General features: G+C 37.1%; 1 protein-coding gene across 1 annotated transcript; it reads right to left on the bottom strand.

The window, feature by feature from the left end:
* Positions 1-2,348: 2,348 nt before the first annotated feature.
* Positions 2,349-20,357, bottom strand: LOC109007750 (chaperone protein dnaJ 10-like). Its single transcript, XM_018987569.2, has 10 exons — positions 20,119-20,357; positions 19,428-19,487; positions 18,862-18,944; positions 18,561-18,720; positions 6,344-6,473; positions 5,646-5,804; positions 4,018-4,196; positions 3,844-3,924; positions 3,545-3,751; positions 2,349-2,870 (listed from the first exon to the last, which is right to left on the bottom strand). The coding sequence occupies exons 1-10, from the start codon at positions 20,203-20,205 to the stop codon at positions 2,769-2,771; spliced, it is 1,248 nt and encodes a 415-aa protein (XP_018843114.1). The 5' UTR covers positions 20,206-20,357; the 3' UTR covers positions 2,349-2,768.
* Between the last annotated feature and the right edge of the window lie 908 nt (positions 20,358-21,265).

The following is a 21,265-nucleotide window of genomic DNA, read 5'->3' as shown; positions in this document are numbered from 1 at the left end:
ACATCTATCCAACATATATACAATTAATAAAAAAAACCGAGTACATGTTTCTTCTTTCTCTTGGTTGCGGCCTTCTCCAATAGTGAAAATTATGTTTATCGCTGCTTTCTATCCAATGCAATTCTATAAATCTCTCCCCCCACTTCTCCCATCCCTTGGTAAGTAGAATTTTATGAACCTCAATAGATTCTACTTTAGTGAATCAATAGACAATCACCATGTAAATTTTCCATTAAAAAAAACTAGTATAAAGGAATCATAGTTTTGAAATGAATTATAATGGTCTGTTTTAATAGGTAGGAATCCCTGCACTGCATGTTTATTCATAAATGTAGCCGAGAAATATAGATATTAGTTGTTCATAAATGTAGCTGGAGCAACAACAAAAAAATGATTACTCGTACATTTAAATTACATACATCATACATTTGAAAACTAAAATAAAAAAAATAATTGACTTTTAATGCAATTTTCTCATACTTACTTCATCAACTCTGTTACACAGCGCATCAAAAAAATAAAACACCTAGCAACGGCACTCATATGTGCAACCCAATTGGCTTTTAATGCAATTTCCACTCTTACACAAGACATATAAAAAAAAAATTAACCTACACTAACACCAACCCTAAGTTCCAAGTTCACAAACAAATTGAGAAATGAAATCTATCAAATATACTGTGATTTTCGGGCAATAGTAGGAAAAAAAAAAATAAAGCAAAGAAAAATCCAAACTTTATCTACTGTGATTTTCGGTGCTCTGTTTTCTTTGCAAGAGTTGACACAGGGGGTAAACCATCAAATGAGAGCTCCACGTAGAATGGAACAAGCAGCACTGATCTGGAAGCGAGCTGAAGTTGAAAGAAAAACATAAAAACGAGATTGTAACACATAAGAAAAACGGAAATGGCTCAAAGATTATAAAACAGAAAAAAAAAAAAAAAAAAAAAAAAAAAAAAAAAAAAAAAAAAAAAAAAAAAAAAAACCAGATCACCTTTCGTGTGCCGTATGAGAAAAAGGGGAAGGTGTATAGAAGGACAGGCTGGCTCATGAAACGAAGATATTGCCATAAAGTATTGGATTCAACATCATATTTTTTAATTTTTAATTAATATATAATTTTTTATTTTTTAATTAATTATTTAAAATTTATATTAAATTAATCATCACATTTTCTATAATAATAAAATTTTATTATTTTTTATTATTTATATATTTTTTAATTAATTTTTATTTTATTTCTATAATCTTTAATAATTTCCAACAATCATATTCATTTTCATTTTCACAATCTAACAATCTATAATATAATAATCTCATATATATAGATGGTAAAATCTCATATGAATAAAAATCTCATATCTATAATATAATAATTTTAAAAAATACTTTTAGATTTGTTATAGTTCTTTTCATATTGGAAAAGAAGAATAGATTTACTGTAATTTATATTTTGGATGAAAACAATTTAGTTAATTCAATGTGGAGTAAATTCAATGTGGAGCATATATAGATGATATTTGTTAAATTTAAAGATGAAAGTACATTTGACTAATCCAATAACAATGCACACATAATTATCCCCTACTCAAAATCTTTTAAAAAAAAACAAAAACAAAATCGGTGACCACATGAGCCACGGCCATGGCTCCTGCGATCAACAAGAGATCTTTCTTTCTCCGGCTGACTCTCTACTCTCCGCCTCTCCAAGTGGAAATGTAATAATATCAAACTCAAATTCATTTCAATGCAATGCCACAATTATTAAGATCTCATAATTATTTTTAATAAATCACCAATGTAAAAAAGTTTCACTACAATCTTGGATAACGATTTTAATTTTGATTTTGATTTTTTTTTTTAAATCTAGTAATCAACCATCAATTATATGTATGTATGTATTTACATGCAATTATGAATTGGTTTTTGTTGATGGTGGCCAACTGCTATCCAAAAGCATGTGGTATAACTTGATTTAAAATATAAATTTTAAATTATACAAATCAAATTTTAACATTAGTGACCGGATGGTGTGCTCTATACAAAATAACTCGTATAAATATAAATCTCTCCAGATCTCCATGCAAGTTTCAATTTGAGGTGACATAGCATTTCATCGAAGGAAATAGTCGCCTTTTACTTCTATCTAAATTGGAAAATGCTATTTAACCCTCTCAATATTTTCGCTCAAAGTTACCACTCGAGTATTTTAATTTTTTTTTTTTTTTACTTAATGGTTAAAGAAATGATTATTAGTGAAGTTGTATATTTTTTAATTTTTTCTTAATAGTTAAAGTTGTTAAAAAATATTTAAAACAAAATAGAAAAAAAACAAAACAAAAGTTCCAAAAACAGAAGCTGGGTGGCCCCCTAGCATTGTCCATCTAAATTATGGGTGATACATTGATAACCAAATGACTCGAGTATTAAGCAAAATCCTCGAAACTAATTATGAACAAGTGAAACCGAAATACAAGAATGACAACCCATCAAAAAAAAAAGAAAAAAATCACATTAAGTGGCAGCCAATCGCAGCCAGAAATGGTGACAAATGAAAAACAATACCTTCCTTCTACAACCATCTCCTACTCCTATATGCATATAATTATTTGTCTGCCATAGATACATACATTACAGCATGCGCACTCAGCCAGAGGTGGGATGTGCTTTCCAGCACAATCAGCTATTCATACAACCACGACATTGATACATATGAAAGGTATTATACACGACAACCATTTCACACATGACATCAAACCTCTGTTCCATCACTCCCTGCCCATTGAAGAATGTCTTGGCGCACCAGGTGGAGCCGTTGGCCTTGGGAAGTTAAAGCCTCCAATGTTGGTGGGGGTTTCCACATAGGGGCTCTAGAGCGTCCAATTGTTCCAAAAGGAAAAGGGGGAGGAAAGAGCATAAGATAAGATGAAACAAAAGAGAAGATAAATTAAGGTCTTCATCCTAGGCATATGTAAATTGGCACACTATTTGGGCCGATGCTACTGTCTTTATCTGAAGTGTGCATGTTCAGTAGCGATCTTCCAAATTCACCCCTATGCTTGTCTTAGACTCCATGAGAGAATGGAGTAAATTTTTTTACCATAAGAAGATCATCAATTGTCTGTGCTCTTCTTCTTCTTTTTTTTCTTTTGCCTTTTTTCCTTGATCAATTGTCTGTGATAATGAAACCAAAACCTACAGCTACCTAATAAAGTAACAAAATTATATCCAAGGAGGATCCTGCCTACTTGGTGGGAGCTATGCCAGTTTTCGTAGTCTTTTAAAACTTTCCTGAACTTCCATCCTCTCGATTTTGTTAAAAAAAAAAAAAAAGTCCAATTTGTGACCAACTTTTTGTTCATTTCTTTCTTGAGTGTCACACAATAAAACATCTACCGATATTAGAGAGTTGAAAAGCTAATTCTCGAAATTCGATGAAAAAATCTGGACAGTTAATACAACTCAGTCACGTTTGGGATTAAACATATGACATGTTGAATTGATTAAAAAAACTCATGAACTTATTAGAGGGAAAGAAAGGTACCTCTGGTACAGATGTGGAATAAGATGGATCTTTAGGATTTGAAAATTTCGGTGATGTACTAGGAGAAGTAGCATCATTGCTCGATTCACTTCCATTCATTTGGCTTGATTCACTCCCATTCAATTTGCTTGATTCACTTCCATTCAGCTTATGTAATCCACCATTTAGCATCATTTCACTATCATTTCCGTTGGCTGATTTTACCCTCTATATGTATAGCACAGTATCTGTTAGCCATCTATGGTGAGAATTTTGATATTAACCACACGAATTTGTGGAAAAGGCACCCAAAAATATACCTGGAAGATTTTACCAAGAGTTTTCAACCCCTTTGCTCGTGCACGGATCTCCTCTTTCTTGGCATTGTTGTCTTGAAGAACCTAAGTACAATGTATAGATTACACAAAACAAATTTTGACCAAGTTTCTACTTCAGTTTTCTACTACTGGAAATAACAAGAGTAGAAAAACAACCATCTGACAAACACGTGAAAGAGTGGCCTCAATATCAGCTACGTTAAGCTTCCACAAAGAATCAATCATCAGTTTTTTGTGAGATTGCAGGTAAGCTTCGAGTTCGTCCTCTGAATAGTTTCCTTCTGCATTCAATTGCTTTTTCATGTCCTCCTGTAGCTGGATCAAAGCAATTGCACCTGGAGCCACCAGCAAGAAAAACCAATTCATCATCATATGCAAATATTTCCAAGGTGGTCAATCTACACAGAGGGTAGTCTTTCCCTATTTCCGAGCTTGGTTGGTTAGCTCCTTTCTTGCTTGTATTGTATTTGCTTTTCGTTGACTAAACCGCTGACCTATCCTAGATCTTCCCATTTTCAAGAAGATCCCGGGCCCTTTCTCAAGGCATTTCTTTAGACAAAAACTCTGTTTTTTCCTCTTTTCAGAAGTGGTAAATATTTCTCAGAACATGAAGTGTGAATCAAACCCACATTTGAATTGAAATTGAGATACTGATGCAAGTTCTTACCCTCTTAATCAGATAGATTCATCTGAAAAAGGTTTACAATAAGTTCTTTCAAAATTGACTATTTGTCCCTCTGTTAGAGGTGTTCCAAAAATGTCTGCGATCGAGTAAATAGCTCTACGAACGAATGGATCAAATCGAATTGGAAAATGTAAAGATTTGTACAAGTTATACCTTTTGTCACCACTTTGTGGAAAATTGTTAGGTATGAATATGTTAGAAACCTATGACTCGATTGGTGAAATAGTATCTCTCTCCAAAAAAGCATGTTTTTTTACCGCCGCACAAAGAAAACCTCTGACCTATCCTAGATCTTCCCATTTAATATAGCCAAATTTGAATAAGATGAATGAGTGACACGAAGGACCTCTAGCTACTCTACTACCGCCTTTCCTACTAAAAAGTTAATCCAACCGAAGGAAATTACATAAGGTCTGGAAAGGGCTATACATAATCTAATTCCTCCCTCCCTTTCTTCCCCTGTTTCGGAGATAGATATAGCCCTGACCGAGAAAAACAAGTTCCAGAGGCATCTTCCATTCATATCGATTTGGGTTTTTGGATCTGCCTCTTCTTCAATCCGGCTGAGGATGTTGAAGATTTCTTCAAATCTTTATTAGAGCAAGGGTTGGTTGATCTCTCTGGTTGGGGCTGCATTCATTTATTCAACTTGACACGTGGGAAGCGCTTACCCTCCTAGTGGCTCGGCTTGGTCTCGCTCCCTACACAGTTTATACACACAAAGAGCACCCCAGATAAATGCTACCTCGCACCAATTGCCCCAACCTAATTAATGATCTAGGTGTCATACATTGGTTTGACCCCACACAAAAAAATATTTTTTCGTAATAGTGGATTTTATAACATAAAAGAAGGCATAGCCCAAGTACACGGGTTGAACAAAGTTACCAATGCATTGCAATGAGACACAGATCTAGGGTTTCAAGGACGATGATAAATTATTAACAAAATAGCAATCCTAAATAAACAGAAAGCTACTCTATTGATTCCACCGTTAGCCAGATATGACCTGAAGGATCAAGTCAATGGGTAGATTTGAAGACACCATCACAACACAAGTAGATGTCGCCATGGGCCAAAGCTAGCAATATGCACTAACCTGTTGCTGCTGTTACTTGGGATTTAATGAAATGCCCTTTATTTCTAAACCATTCAGCAACAAATGGCACACCCAAATATATTGCCTTCTTCCCTAGCTCTTTGGCAGCCTGCCTTGCATATATATAGCCAATTGTATTCAACATATCACTACCATAAGCTGTAGAAAAAAAGACAATATAATTCGTGAGAAAGAATCACTTGCAATGCATTAGTAAAGATATAAAACAAAATACAGAAAATAAGGATATGTACACCAAAAGATTCAGACTGCACAAATAATATACAAAACTAGATCTTTTCCACACACCCCAAGTCATTGCACGACTTGCTTGCTGATATGTAAACCTAGCAAAAAAAATCTCTCAAAGATAAATCAACAATTCACTGTACTTTGAATGGTCTCCATCAACTAACCCACCATACAGATAATGACATTAAATGGTGGTAATTTTATTTGCAAAGTCAATTTTTATGTTTATAGACCAATTTCATAATGAAATGGTCATCTGACTTAATCTCCAGATTAAATTTCCTAACATATCTAGTTGGATCGAAATTTTTCAAACAGAATAATGCTAATGAACATTAGAAATAACTAGATTTTTTTATATAAGTGAACAAATTAAAGGCAAAAATATGAAACAAATAAAGGACTAAAAATAACTAGATTGCCCAAGGAGTAATGGCAAGAATTACCCGCATTGGATAGCCTCACCACTTCAGCTTCAGCATGTCTCTCAAACTCCTCCTTGTTTCCTTGCACATATTGGTTGAGTCGATCTTTCAGTAGTTCTGCAAGCTTTTCTTCTCTTTCCTTTTGAACAATCTGCACAAATGAAGAATTTGCAAAAACAATCCAAATGAACATGGGGTTTTGCACATCTAAGACAGAATGAACATAAAATAAACAACGGTTGTTTGCTCATTTCTATTATTATTTTTGTTGTTGTTTACATTGGTAAATACAAAAAAAATTATTTGTGATTGGTAAATAACTACACGACACCAGACTTGAACCTATGACTTCAGCCACACCTCATAAAGGAGGTGATGTCATGGGTTCCTCACCACTTAAACGTGCAAAGTTGTGTGTGTGTGTGTGAGAGAGAGAGAGAGCGAGAACATCCAATGAACTTATTTCATATACCAATAAATAAAGCAAAAAGTAACAATCACAAGAAAGGGCAGAATAGTAAAAAAGGTATTCATGCCACCATTCTGATAGAGTTCAATTACATTTCACTGCTACAGACATGCAATGTCTCTGATAGGAGAAAATTTCCCTACCATATTACCCCAACCAATCATATGTCATTCTCCTCTCTCATTTAGTATGCTAACCAGCAACAAGCATAACTCCCTAAGAACAACAAGAAGATGGTACTTGTCAAGAAACAACACGAAGACAGTAGACGAGCATGGCAATGTTGGGATCATCAATTCATTGCAGCTGCACAGCCCAATACTTTTGGACTTCTCTATTCCACTACCACAACGACTTCAATAGCATTTGTTCTCAATGTTGTGGTATTAAATAGGTTGTTCTTCAACTTCTATTAATTTCATATATATTTTTCCGAAAATATCAATTGGCATGATGCATATGTTGCTCGTCCTAGTTGCCAATAATACATATTGGACGTATGTCCATGAGAGATTTTTTTTTATTTTTTTGGCACCAGGTGTTTGAGAACAGCATCCCAACTAATCCCAGGGGTGCACAGGCCCTCGGCAAAGAGTTTCCCGCAAGTGCACCTCGGGTAATTCAAATGGAAAATCCCCCAGTCTGATGGCCCCTAGAGATTGTTTGCACCCAGTGGGATTTGAACTTTGGACCTTGAAGGGAGCATACCACCAAGACCAAGGCTTTACCACTTGAGCCAACCCCCCCTAGGGGTTCTTAATAATGAGAGAATTTTTTTATATATAGGTAACCAAAAAGTTTTATTCATAATAAAAAGCATAGCCAAGTGCACAGGACATATACATGAGTAATACCTAACATGAGAAAATTGAAAGATGTCAATAGCACAAATTTATTGTCAATTCTCGAAAAGAATAGCCAGAAATGGCGACCTGTCAAGAAGTAAATCACAACCTAACCATTTGTGTATGCAAGAAAGGTTCAAATATTGGTATAACCTCTCGATAAGTAAATTGCAATTGACATAAAAAGGTAAATTGCAATCTAACCATTTCCATATGCAAGAAAGATTCAAATATCGGTAAGTTAGTTCTACTTAAAATGTATGGATACACCTTTATTCACCTTTCAACATTTGTTTCTCTTCAAAAGTTTTGAGACCACTTTTGTTCAACATTGACCCCTAGGGAATGTTTGGACACTATAAGAATTCTCAAAACTTCTCATAATTTCATTCTCAAACATCACTCAAACATAGGGCTGCAAACAAACTGAGTTGAGTTGAATTCGAACAAGAGTACTCGAGCTCGATTAGCATGTTTACTCGTTCAAACTCGACTCGAACTAAACTCGAATATCTTTGTTCAAACTCGGTTCGTTAACCATTAATGTTGTTCAAATTCGGCTCAAGCTCAACTAAAAATAAACAAATGACTCAACCTCGAACTCGACCTCGATTTTTTTTTTTTTTTTTTTTTTTGAAAATTTTAAATCTTATCTTTTGATTAATATAAAATTTTAAATTTTACAAAAAACTGTAACCATTTAACTATTCAACTAAATAGTTTTGATTAAAAAAATTTTATAGTATAACTTTTTATAAAATAATTTTTTTTATCAGTAAATAAGTTTTATTGATCGTAGGAATAAGCAAAAGCCTAATTATACAGGTCATATACAAGAGCAACATCTAGGAGTGATGTTCTAGTGATACAAGAAATTCATGTATGTTCATGCCATTAAAATCTATTACAGTCGACCATTGGAACAAGATGTTAAAAAAGAAGGTTCTAAGTTCATCCAATGACCATTCTCGATCTTCGAAGCTTCAATCGTTCCTCTCCCTCCAAAGACACCACCATAGGCAAATCGGACCCATCTTCCAAATTGCAGCAATTTGAGAAGTGCCTTGAAGACCTCTCCATGAAGCTAAGAGGTCGATCACCCTTCTTGGCATCACCCAAGCTACACCCACTCTTGCAAAACAATCATTCCACAAAGTCGTGGCAATCTCACAATGAATTAATAGATGATCGATGGATTCTCCTCTCTTTTTACACAAACAACACCAATACAAGACTATGATTCGCTATTTCCTTAGGTTGTCGATAATGAGAATCTTCTCCCAAGAAGCTATCCATACAAAAAAGGACGCCTTTAAGGGAGTTTTTGTCTTCCAAATGCTCTTCCACAAGAATGGGTTTACATTACTCTTAGATATGGATTGGTAGAAGGAGCATACTGTGAACTTCCCTTTCGCCGAGGGTCGCAAAAAAAGCTTGTCTTCACCTCCACCCCTCATAAGAACAGAATATATTAGATTGTAAAATTCAAAAATTGCTTCAACTTTCCAATCATGGACAGCTCTAAGAAATGTGATATTCCATTGGGAAAAGTATAGTTAGATTGATCACGGAGGTCCGCAATCGAGGCTTCATTCTTGCTATACCAAAGAAGTCGGGATAAGTTTCCTTAAGTGCCCTGTCACCACACCATATGTCATGCCAAAATTTGATTTGGGACCCGTCACCCGCCTCAAAACGGGTAAATCTAGAAAATTCAGTCCATCCACGACGAATGTGCTTCCAAAGCCCCACCCAATAGGATCCACTCACCTCGGTCAAGCCCCAACCTCCCCATGCTCTACCATATTTTGAGTTTAAAATTGTTCTCTACAAGCTCCATGTTTTATGGGATACCTTTATAACCATTTGCCCAACAACGCCTTATTAAAAAGCTGCAAATTGCGGATACTCAAGCCTCCTTCGGAAATTTGGATACAAACGGTGGCCCATTTTACCAGAAGAAATTTGAACACATCATTCATCCCTCCCCATAGAAAATCCCACTGTATTTTCTCCATGCAGTGAGCCACCTTTGATGGAAGCGAAAATAAAGAGAGGATATAAATCAGTAGGTTAGAGAGGGTACTTTTGAAAAGTCTAACTCAGCCACCTTTAGATAAATACATTTTTTTTTTATAAGTGTAAGTATATTAATAAAAGAATAGGCAAAAGCCATGTTCAGTACAAAGAATGTCCTAACTAAGTAGGAGCATTAGAAACAAGGAAATCTTGGCAATTAAAGTTAACGGCATTGGCCCAAGTACAAAGAGTTCTAAAAAAGAAAGCATTTAGTTCCTCCATTGATCTTTCTTTGTCCTCAAATGTCCGTTCATTGCGCTCCTACCATAAACACCACATGACGCAAATAGGCAACATCTTCCATACAGCCTTGATCTGTTGGTTACCTCTTAGATCTGTCCATCTTGCCAACATCTCCACTACAAACTCAGGCATAACCCAACCCAAGCCTAGTCTTCTAAATCCTCCATTCCCTATCCCTCGAGCTACCTCACAATGTAGTAGAAGATGGTCCACTGATTCACCCTCATTCCTACACATGCAGTACCAATCTGCGATGATCACCCCTCGTCTTCTCAAGTTATCCGTTTTGAGGATCTTACCCAAAGAAGCGGTCCACACGAAAAACGTTGCTTTGAGAGGCGCCTTGTGTCTCCAAATCCTTTTCCAAGGGAACTGAGTTAGAAGTTCTTGTGACAGAGATTTATAATACGAGCGAACCGAGAATAAACCTTTACCCGAAGGTATCCACCACAACAAATCAGCTTGATGGTAACTATGTTTGAGTGAATACAAGAAGCTGAAAGGAGCTGCAAAACTGTCCAGTTCCCAATCATGTGCCGCCCGGCTAAAATTAATGTTCCATTGGATTTGTTCCCCCACTATCGCCATAACTTCAGCCACAAAGACATCATTGGCACTTGCCACCCTAAAAAGAACAGGAAATAGATCCTTTAAAGCACCATTACCACTCCAAGTATCATACCAGAATTTGATTCTAGTCTCATCTCCAAGACAAAATCTTGTGTGCCAGGAAAAGACTCCCCATCCTCTTCTTATATGTTTCCACAAACCCACACCATATGCCCCACTCACTTCATTGGTACATCACCCCCCCCATAATTCTCCATATTTACTCTCAATCACCATTTTCCATAAAACCTCATGTTCTTTATGGTATCTCCCCAACCATTTCCCAAGTAGCGCCCAATTAAAGATTCTCAAATTTCTAATGCCCAAACCACCCAAAGAAATAGGACTGCATACTTTCTCCCACTTGACTAGGTGAAATTTAAACTCTTCACCCAATCCTCCCCACAGGAAATCTCGTTGAAGTTTCTCAATACGAACCGCCACACTTGCTGGAATAGGGAACACGGACAAAAAATAGGTCGATAAATTAGATAGCGTACTCTTTATCAAGGTAATCCTACCGCCTTTTGACAGATACAATCTTTTCCATCCTGCTAATCAATGCTCTACTTTCTCAATCACTATATCCCATAAAGAAGCCGCTCTTGAGGCAGCCCCCAACGGAAGACCAAGATATGTCACAGGGCCTTTAATACTCGAATCAGATTATTATCTGCCTCACAGAAGATAAGAGTGTCATCTACAAACAATAAATGCGAAATATTAATAAGTCCACCACCCGAGGATCCTATCGAATAACCAATCACACACCCATTTGCGACCAGGGCTGAGGTCATTCTGCTCAAAACCTCCATTACAATAACAAACAGTTGGTGATAGCAGATCTCCTTGTCTAAGGCCTCGTGTGCTGTTAAAAAAACCTGTTAGACTTCCATTTATCAGAACTAAAAATTTTACCGTAGATATACACCAACGGATCCAAGATCTTCATCTCTCCCCAAAACCACACCTCCTTAGGAGGTCAAGTAGAAAGTCCCAATTAACATGGTCATACGTTTTCTCTATGTCTAGTTTGCAGATAATCCCAGTATTGCCAGCTTTCAGTCTACTGTCCGGACATTCATTTGCCATAAGGACTGCATCTAAGATCTGTCTATCCTTTACAAAAGCATTTTGAGGCTTTGAGATTATCTTTCTCACTACCTCACTAAGGCGATTCGCTAATACCTTAGAGAGACTCTTGTAAACCCCATTTACTAGGCTAATGGGTCGGAACTCTCTGATCTCCTCTGCCCCAACCCTCTTCGGAATCAAAGCAAGGAAAGTGGCATTTAGGCTTTTCTCAAATTGTCCAGCCGAATAAAACTCCTGGAACACTTTCATGAGATCATCCTTTAATACCTCCCAGCATGTTTGAAAAAACTCATAGAAAACCCGTCAGGACCCGAAGCCTTGTCTTTGGCCATCTTTTTCACCACTTCGAAAACCTCAACCTCCTTAAACGGCCTCTCCAAACGAATACCATCCATAGGCCCTATAAAGTCGAAAGCTAGCCCATCAGGCTTTGGTCGCCAACCCTCCTGCTCGGTAAGTAGTTGTTCAAAGAAGCCAATTACATGATCATTAATTCTCTGCTCATCCTTACAATATGCCCCATCTATCTTTAGCATCTCAATATTATTATATCTCCTATGAGAATTGGTTACCCTGTGAAAAAACTTAGTACATCTATCTCCTTCCTTCAACCATAACGCTATCGACTTTTGCCGCCACGAAATCTCTTCTAAAAGAACGATCCTCTCAAGATCTGCAACCAACACTAGCTTTTTAGCTAATTCCTCCTGTGTTAAGGTCCTGTAGCCTTTCCATTTCTGCGATCTCCCTTGTCTTGGTTTTCTTGTGTTCTCCAATGTCCCCAAAAGACTGGCTATTCCACAACTTTTAAGTCTTGTTTTAGAGCTTTCAATTTACCCGCCAACATGAAACTTGGAGTGCCCTGAATCTGATAAGATGACCACCACTGTTTGACCCTATCAACAAAACCTTCCATTTTTAGCCACATGTTTTCAAACTTAAAAGTACCGACATATTCTTTGAATCCCACCACAATCCAACACTATAGGCCAATGGTCTGAACATATCTGAGGCAATCTCTTTTGCCAAACCTTCGGGAAGTGACTTTCCCACTCAGGAGAAATTAAGAATCTATCTAGTCAAGACCACGTCTGATTATTGGTCCACGTGCATAAACCCCCCACCATTGGTAGATCCACTAAATTCAACTCAAATATACATTCTGAAAAATCAGACATAGCTGGGTGCAATCTTCTATTACCGAAGCTCTCACTAGGAAATCTTGTAACATTGAAATCTCCATCAATACACCATGGAAGATCCCACCAACTATATACACCGGCTAGTTCATCCCACAATAATCTACGATCATTGTCTGAATTAGGACCATAAACCCTTGTCAATGCCCACAAAAAGCCATCTGAAACGCTCGTTAAAGAGCATGCTACCAAAAATAACCCCATGAACTCATCTTTTTTCTCCACCACCCTTTGGTCCCACATCACCAAAAACCTCCTGAGGCCCCGTTAGCTGCCAAATGTACCCACTCCACGTGTGCGCAGCTCCATAAACTTCTTTCAATTCTTGTGGTAATAACTTTCAACTTCGTCTCCTGTAAATAAACAATGTCCGCCTTCCACCCTCGCAACAAGTTTTTTACTTGAAGACGCTTACTCGGCTCATTTAGACCGCGGACATTCCATGAAACAATTTTTGGTTTCATTTGGGAAAGGACAGCCCCTTTCCTTTAGTCCTCTCCCTGCTAGCGCTACCTTCAGAGTTCATTGACTAAGTCAACCTCCTGAGTTCACGCTGTTTCTTGGAACCAACTTTCTTTTGTTGTTGATGACCCGCTTTGATAGCCGTGAGTAATGCCATGAACTGCTCCTCGTAACCTTCACACTTCAAACCCACCATTTCCTGAATATCCTTTACTGTGTTAAACACCTAGTCTGATACACTCGACTGATCTGGAAACAAACACTTCAACAGGATAGGATTTTGCATTCGAAATTCCGGTTGTTCCTCCATATGCTCTTCTCCTAACACCAAACTCACATCCCCAACAGAGTTGTTTGACACCTGAATAAGCCTCTGAGGCCTCGTTTGTATTCGTAACCCATCTCAACCCACCTCAACTCATCTCATTTCATCATTACAACTTTCTCAAATTCCCACACAAAATATAATAAACAATTCAACTTTTTCAAATTTCAAACAACTTTCCCAAATTTCCACACAATATAATAAATAATTCAATTTTTATTCTATTATTTACAAACCATTTCAACTCATCTCTGAATTCAAACCACTCCTGAGAGTTCTCCTCATCAGAAAGGAATAACTTTTCACTGGTCGAGTCCCCTATTTCATTGTCCCCCATTAAAACGACATCGTTGAACAACACAGGGGCGCTCGTCGGACCCTCGACGCCTCCCCCACACACAGTCAGTAGTTTTTGTGCACTCCTCAGAGGAGGAAATGCACTCGGTGGTGGTGGAAGGTCCACTTCTAGAACTGTCGCATTCTATTTCGTCTCCTGCAGATTCATTCCGCCCTCCAATTGCTCCACCACCTTCATCGACGGCTTCTGAGGGCGTTGCGACGAGGACTCCGGCAAGTCCACCGCCCTCTGGTGGTGGCACGGCGACAACTCCCACTAAGAAGGCTTCCTTCCTCCACCCGCAAAAACTGCCCTAGGCCTCCACGCATTTCGGGCCTTTGGATTGGGCCTCAGCCTAACAGCCCTCCACCCTTGTCCATGAGGGTCACGGGCCTGGACCAGTCTCGGCCCATAATGGCCCAACCGAGTATACAAGGCCCTTGACGGCCCCTTGCTGGCCCTTGAAAGCCCCTCCACCTTTCCTCCCCTTAAACGCCCTGTTTCACCCATCTCCATGCCATCCCCAACAATACTCAACAACTTGGCCATTTCCCTCTGCAAATTCCCCAACTGCAACTGCACCTCCCTCACCATGCATAGTACCTACTGCACTTTGCTTTCACACTCTCTTTCCCGAAAGAAGCCCTGAGGCGCTCGAGACTCTTCACCATTATACCCTCCCCTGCCGACCCCATTTCTTGGCACATCGAAGGTCACCAATGGAGATAATGCTTCTTTATAAGATTTCGAATGCACCACCTCCCCCCACTACCTCCTCTGGGCATCACCACCAGACCCAGCTCTATTTCTAACCACCTAGGTGACCTCCCTCAGCACCTCCCTCATTCTTCTCCATCCCCTTCCCCCCTCTTCTTCAGGGATGATGATAAAACTACGACGGCCCCCTTCAGCATACACCGCAACCTCCAAGAATCTACCACGATTATTCGAGCATCTCTGCGCAATGAAGCTCCGATAACCCTCCCTTAATGACGAGTAATAATCCTTTCTTTCACCTTTCTCACTCTCCTCCAAAGCTCTCTCAAGCCACTGCACAGTGCTCAACCCCAGCAATAACTCCTGCTTAAACCTCCTACCTCTCTCAGTGATACGTACCAGACCACCTTCTCTCACGACGGAGAAAAGCTTTGATTCAATGACAAGTTCCCTTGTGCATCCCATCTTAGCCAACGTCGACGGAGTTGATAAAACTAACCAACCACCATCCTCGACGGCAAACAAGGGAAAGAAAAAAAATTTTACTTTTTTCGCCCACGTACGGAGAGAAAAACCAGAGCACGGAACTTTTTTTAGGAACCTTTGGATAAATACATCCGCATCCAACTAGCAAGTTTCCGCCCCATCTTTTCTAGTCCATCATTCCAAATGGATATCGATTTGTAATGAGCACCCAATGAGAGGCCAAGATATTTCATAGGTATATGAGATATCTTACATCCCAAAATAGTAGCAATACTACCACATTATGCACATGCCCCAACGAAACAACCTCTGATTTTCCCAAGTTCACCTTCAAACCGGAAATGACTTCAAAGCATAGTAGGAGAGCCCTCAATGAACGGATATGATCCTGGCTGGCCTCACAAAATAACAAAGTATCATCGGCAAATAAGAGATGAGAAATGTTGAGTGAGCCAGTATTTGTGTCCCCCACTGTAAAGCTGGATATAAAACCACCCGCCACGACCTCATCGATCATTTTGCCTGCCATTACTAAAACAAATAGTAATGGAGATAACGGATCCCCCTGTCTCAATCCTCGTGAGCTCCAAAAGAAACCATTTGTTGTGCCATTAATCAAGATAGAGAAACGTACCATAGAGATGCAATGTTTGATCCATGAGCACCACTTCACCCGGAAGCCACATCTCTCGAGCATATAGAGTAAGAAGCTCCAATCGACTCAATGATAGGCCTCTTTCATGTCTAATTTGCAAAGAAGCCCTGGCTCTCCCAACTTGAGTCTATTATCCAGACATTCGTTAGCAATAAGCACCGGACTGAGTATTTGCCTCCCCTTCACAAAGGCATTTTGGGGCCTCAATATTACTTTCCCCACCACCATGCTTAACCTGTTCGCCAAGACTTTTGAGATGATTTTATACATCCCACTCTCCAAGCTAATAGGGCGATAATCCTTAACCTCAACCACCCTTGGTTTTTTGAAATGAGAGCAATAAAAGTTGCATTGAAACTTTTTTTGAACCATTGATTTACATGGAATTCTTGAAAGGACCCCATGATATCATCCTCGATCACTTCCCAACAAGACTGAAAGATCGCCATAGTGAAGCCATCCGAGCCTAAAGCTTTATCCCCTACCATGCCTTTTAACACTTTATGAACCTCCATTTCTTCAAAATGCCTCTGGAGCCATCCTTTTACTTGTGGGTCGATGGTATCAAAGGTAAGCCCGTCTAAGCTCAGTAGCCAAGAAAATTGTTCCGAAAGTAAATTCTCATAGTAGTTGACAATATAATCCATGATCTCATTTTGGTTAGAGATAGTCACCCCATCTGCCAACAGGGAATCAATGGTGTTGTTCCTCCTATGTGAGTTATCCACCCGATGGAAGAACTTGGTACATTCATCTCCCTCCTTCAACCATAGGGCTCCAGAATTTGGTCTCCAAGATATCACTTCCATAAGGGAGACCCTTTCAAGTTCTACAGACACTTGAGTTTTGCAAGTACCTCCAATATGTTCTTCATACCCTTAAGTTCCTCCAAGAGTAGTTTCTTCTGGTCTTCCATATTACAAAACACTTGTTTGTTCCAACTCTTCAAATATTTTTTTAGTGCCTTCACATGCCAGAATATAACTTGGAGTTCCCAAGAATTGATAGGAACTCCACCATTGTCTAACTTGGTTGATAAAGCCCTCAGACTTCAGCCACATATTCTCGAATTTGAAGTACCTTGGACCTCCATGTATTCCTCCACAATCAAGAATTTGAAGTACCTTGGACCTCCATGTATTCCACAACCAAGAATCTATCAATCCTCGACCAAGAAGGATGTTCACGATTGCCAAGTGAAGGAACCACCTATATGCTTCCATGAGTGCATTATAAGCATACACATCTGGCTCATGCCCAACTTCTTGTAGCTGCTCAAATATCTCTTTGTTTTTTTATGAAATAAAGTAACTTATAGTTATAAATTTAAAAAATAATACATAAGATAAATGTAATACAAACTAAACAATTTAATATATATATATATAATATAATAAAACAAAATTCCTAGTTGTATGATATATTAGTATACAACTTATCCTATACACACTTTGGGAACATAATAAATATATTAAATAAGTTAAACTATAAATAAATTAATAATATATAATTAAGTATATAAAACATAACTAGCATGTAATACATAGAACACATACATATATAATACATATTACAAGCTTCAAAACGAGCTCAGAGAAGTTAAGTTGGGTTTATATGAGCTTCACTCACAAGCTTAAACCGAGTCGAGTCGAGTTTATACAAGTTTTGCTCGTTTAATATTAGTGTTTTAAGAACAACTCATTTATTAAATGAGCCAAGTTCAAACCGAGTATACATGAGCTAAGCTCGAACTGTTCACGAGCTACTCTATTCATTTGCAGCCCTACTCAAACACAAAACACTTTTCAAATTCAAGTTTTCAACTTTTTCATCTAATCATTACCTAATCATTATTCAAACACAAAAATCAATACAAATTTTACAACCTTCAAAACACAAAAATTAATGCAACTTTTACAAACTTCAAAACAAAAATAATATTAAAAAACTGTTTGAACTTTATTATATTTTTATTCAATTTTTTCTCTCTCCTTTCCCAAAATCCAATAAAACATCTTCACTCAAACCATTTCACTATTATTCACAAAATTCCGAGATACTCCAAGTGTCCAAACATGCCCTTAGTTTCATTCCTTGAGCCACATACAAGTAAGTATATCATTATTTACGATTACACTCCACTTCCTTATAAAGCCCTAGCTGCATCTTCTCTTACTACTCAAAAGGCAAGTCTCATTTCTTCCATAACGCTGAAATGTTAAGTGTCATATTGTATCATTGGGCGAATGTAAAAATAAAAAAATAAAATTTTGGTATGGTGTTATTTCGTTAATTCTTGAATAAGATGCTTGGATGGTACACTGATATCAGTCAAATAATTGAGGTCTAATCGCCAAAGCATCCATTTCAGAGCCATAACAAGATCACCTTTATGGTGCATAACAAATAGGGTTGTTCATGAGCACAACATAAATCTAATCATATGCTATACCAAGATTTTAGTCTAAGAATCACCAGCTTTGGAAGTGAAACTAAGAGAATTATATCACACTTACTAGTGTGCAAATTCCCTTTCCCTTCTTTTTAATAAAGCATTTTTATTTCCATCATGATTAAACACCCAACTTCATGTTCTCACAACAGAAACAAGACAAGACCTTAGCAATGGTACAAATAAAGAGTACATGAGGTCCAGTACAAGATAATATAAAATAATAACAAAAAGCTTGAATTGATGAGGCATTGTAAACTCATACCCTCATTTTTTCTTGCAGCTTTTTAGTGTCAAACTGTTCCCCTTCTGTAAATATGTCTAGTGAAGCCATTGATGCCATCGCAAGCTGGCCTATGTATTCCTCAAAAAGCTCACTGCCAAAAAGCATCGCAAAGATAGCTGCAGGATCGATAATTCCTTCACTGCAATATTAGGGAACCATGCTGAATCAAATCAAATTTGACAAAAATTTTATTGCATTCTACCTACATATAGTACAAGAAGACACACACACCATCACTCTTGAAATACATCTATTGATAAATTGAGAACAAAAAACTAACGTCGAGATTCCTGATTTCCCATAAGTGTCATATGCTTCTCGTTGGGCTGGATCACTCAATACTTGGTAAGCTTCACCCAAAACCTGAATCCAAATGAATGAAAGAAATAAATACATATAAATATTTCCAATGGTTTGGAACCATATAAGAGTAGATGAAACATGGGAATTAGCACTGTTCCTCAAAAATTTCAGACTGCAAAAGTATCAATCCTAATGTTCTTAGTAGATTAGTGGCCAGTGATTATTTCCATGTTGAATATGCATGTAGAAGGGAGGGCTATGGTCACAATTAGAAAAAACTGGATAGGCTCAATTATATAGAAATAATAATGATGATATTAAATTCCCTATAAATAAATGAAGAAATTTGAGAGTGACAGCCAAATGGATCAAAAAATACATATTGGGCTTGGGAAGAAACCAAGGAAGTTTGAAATATCGATCCTGGACAGTAGGCTGCTGAAACAGGAGCTTTTGTATCTTCTAGGTGCAATACAAAACACAACTTACTTTAAGCATTTGCAGTAGAATACAATATTCAATAAGCAAGAAGGGAAATCTTACCTGAAAATTCTGTGCCGCAAGAGGATCATCTGGGTTTTTATCTGGATGAACTTGCCGAGCCTGAAAGCAAGAAATAAAGGATGATCCATGAGAGCAAAGAATTAGTTCATTCTTAGCTAGTGGTCTTCAGCATTACAAAGCATGGCAGGAGTCGATTACGCTAGACATGAATGAAAGAATGCATATTAAAGCTTATGCTGGCATGATCTTTCCGACAAATAAACTTTAAACGGCATCATTTACAGTCACAGTTTTGGCCAACCTGATGAAAGTTTCTTTAGCAATTAATCAAATATATAGCAGTCGTATATTTGATGAATAAGTAATCAGAAAGCTGGCAAATAAAAACGCGATAGAAAGAAGAAAACAAAGAGCCAAAAAGAAAAGAAAAAAAAAAACACAGGGGGAGTGGGGAAGACGGTAGCGGGGAAGTCAACTCTGTGCTGCCAAAGAAGTCAAATGTTAATAGATCCAACCGTGCGACCAGGGAAGTTGTAGCTAGAACACCATAAGAAAAGGGCAATAAAATCCGAGGCATGCCCTAAAAATTGAGATTACTAACAATCAAAGATATCGTAAATTTCTAAAACTTATCGCAAATAATCAAACCTAAAAGAATTCCTCGAAGATATCGCCATTTCTCAAATTTGTCACAAATAATCAAACCGGAAACCAAGAAGATTAGATTCACCTTTATGTAATAAGCTTTCTTGATTTCGGCCTCCGTGGCTGTGGGGTTCACTCCAAGCACGTCGTAGTAATCTGTCTCCTTCACCATCTCAGACTTTCCTCTTCCGATCCGATCGATTATATGCAGCTACAGATTCCCCCGTCGAACGGTCCGGAAGAGAATGAGATTCACAGACTAAGGAAACGCGTCCAGAGAGAGAGTTCAGAGATCAGATTATGTCAAAACAAAAAAGGGCCTATATAGAGAGCGACAGCAAGATAACAGGAGAATATTATTCACCGGGTCACAATTTTTTAAAATTATTTTTTTAACGTCCGTGACGTTTCTCCGCTAGTTTAGGATGTAAATGCATAGTGACGTCTATAAAAATTCATTTTTTAAAATAATTAATAATTTATTAACATTATATGGTGTATTAAAGATAATTTTGATTTACCAAGTGATTGTTTTGCCAACATTTCTTTATTATAATATTAACGGGAAAGCATTAAATTGAAAATTAATAATTTATCACAACAAAATTTTTTTAAGGAACAAAATTACCCTATGAACCTGTTCAGAGACCAATAAACAAATTTAATTTTTATTTAATAAATAAACCTTTCATTAAAACTAATTGTGGTTCAAGTATCAATCAAGTTATTCGTATCAATTCAATTCAACTAAATTTGTATGCACACAAATCTTATATAAAAAAAATTACATGGCATTAAAATAATACATTATATATATTTTATAAATAAAAATATATTTATAATATGATATATCACGTTAAACTATGTCAATGTATAAAACTTTTTATGTGAGATTTGTGTGTAACTAAAAATATATATATTAAACAAAACCTTGAAAAGTTAAAAATATACATATATATATATATCAAAATAAGCAAATAATTTAAAAATAATCTGAAAAATGTAAAAATAGAAAAAAAATTAAGATATTATTCAAAATCTGTAAAAAATATTTTTTAAAAAACATATAATGTTTTAGTTTTCTTCAAAACATTTTTATTTTTGAACAACAATTTAAGAGAAATTTAATTTTTAAATTAATATGAGTTTTTTTAAAATAATTCTATCATTTTACTAAAAAGGGTACATTGTAATCTTTTGATTGTTTGGAAGGGGGTGGTAAAAGTTGATAG

Source organism: Juglans regia, chromosome 11 (assembly GCF_001411555.2).
Source record: "Juglans regia cultivar Chandler chromosome 11, Walnut 2.0, whole genome shotgun sequence".
In the NCBI taxonomy this organism is placed as follows: Eukaryota; Viridiplantae; Streptophyta; class Magnoliopsida; order Fagales; family Juglandaceae; genus Juglans; species Juglans regia.
This window is presented reverse-complemented; position numbering and strand designations above follow the sequence as displayed.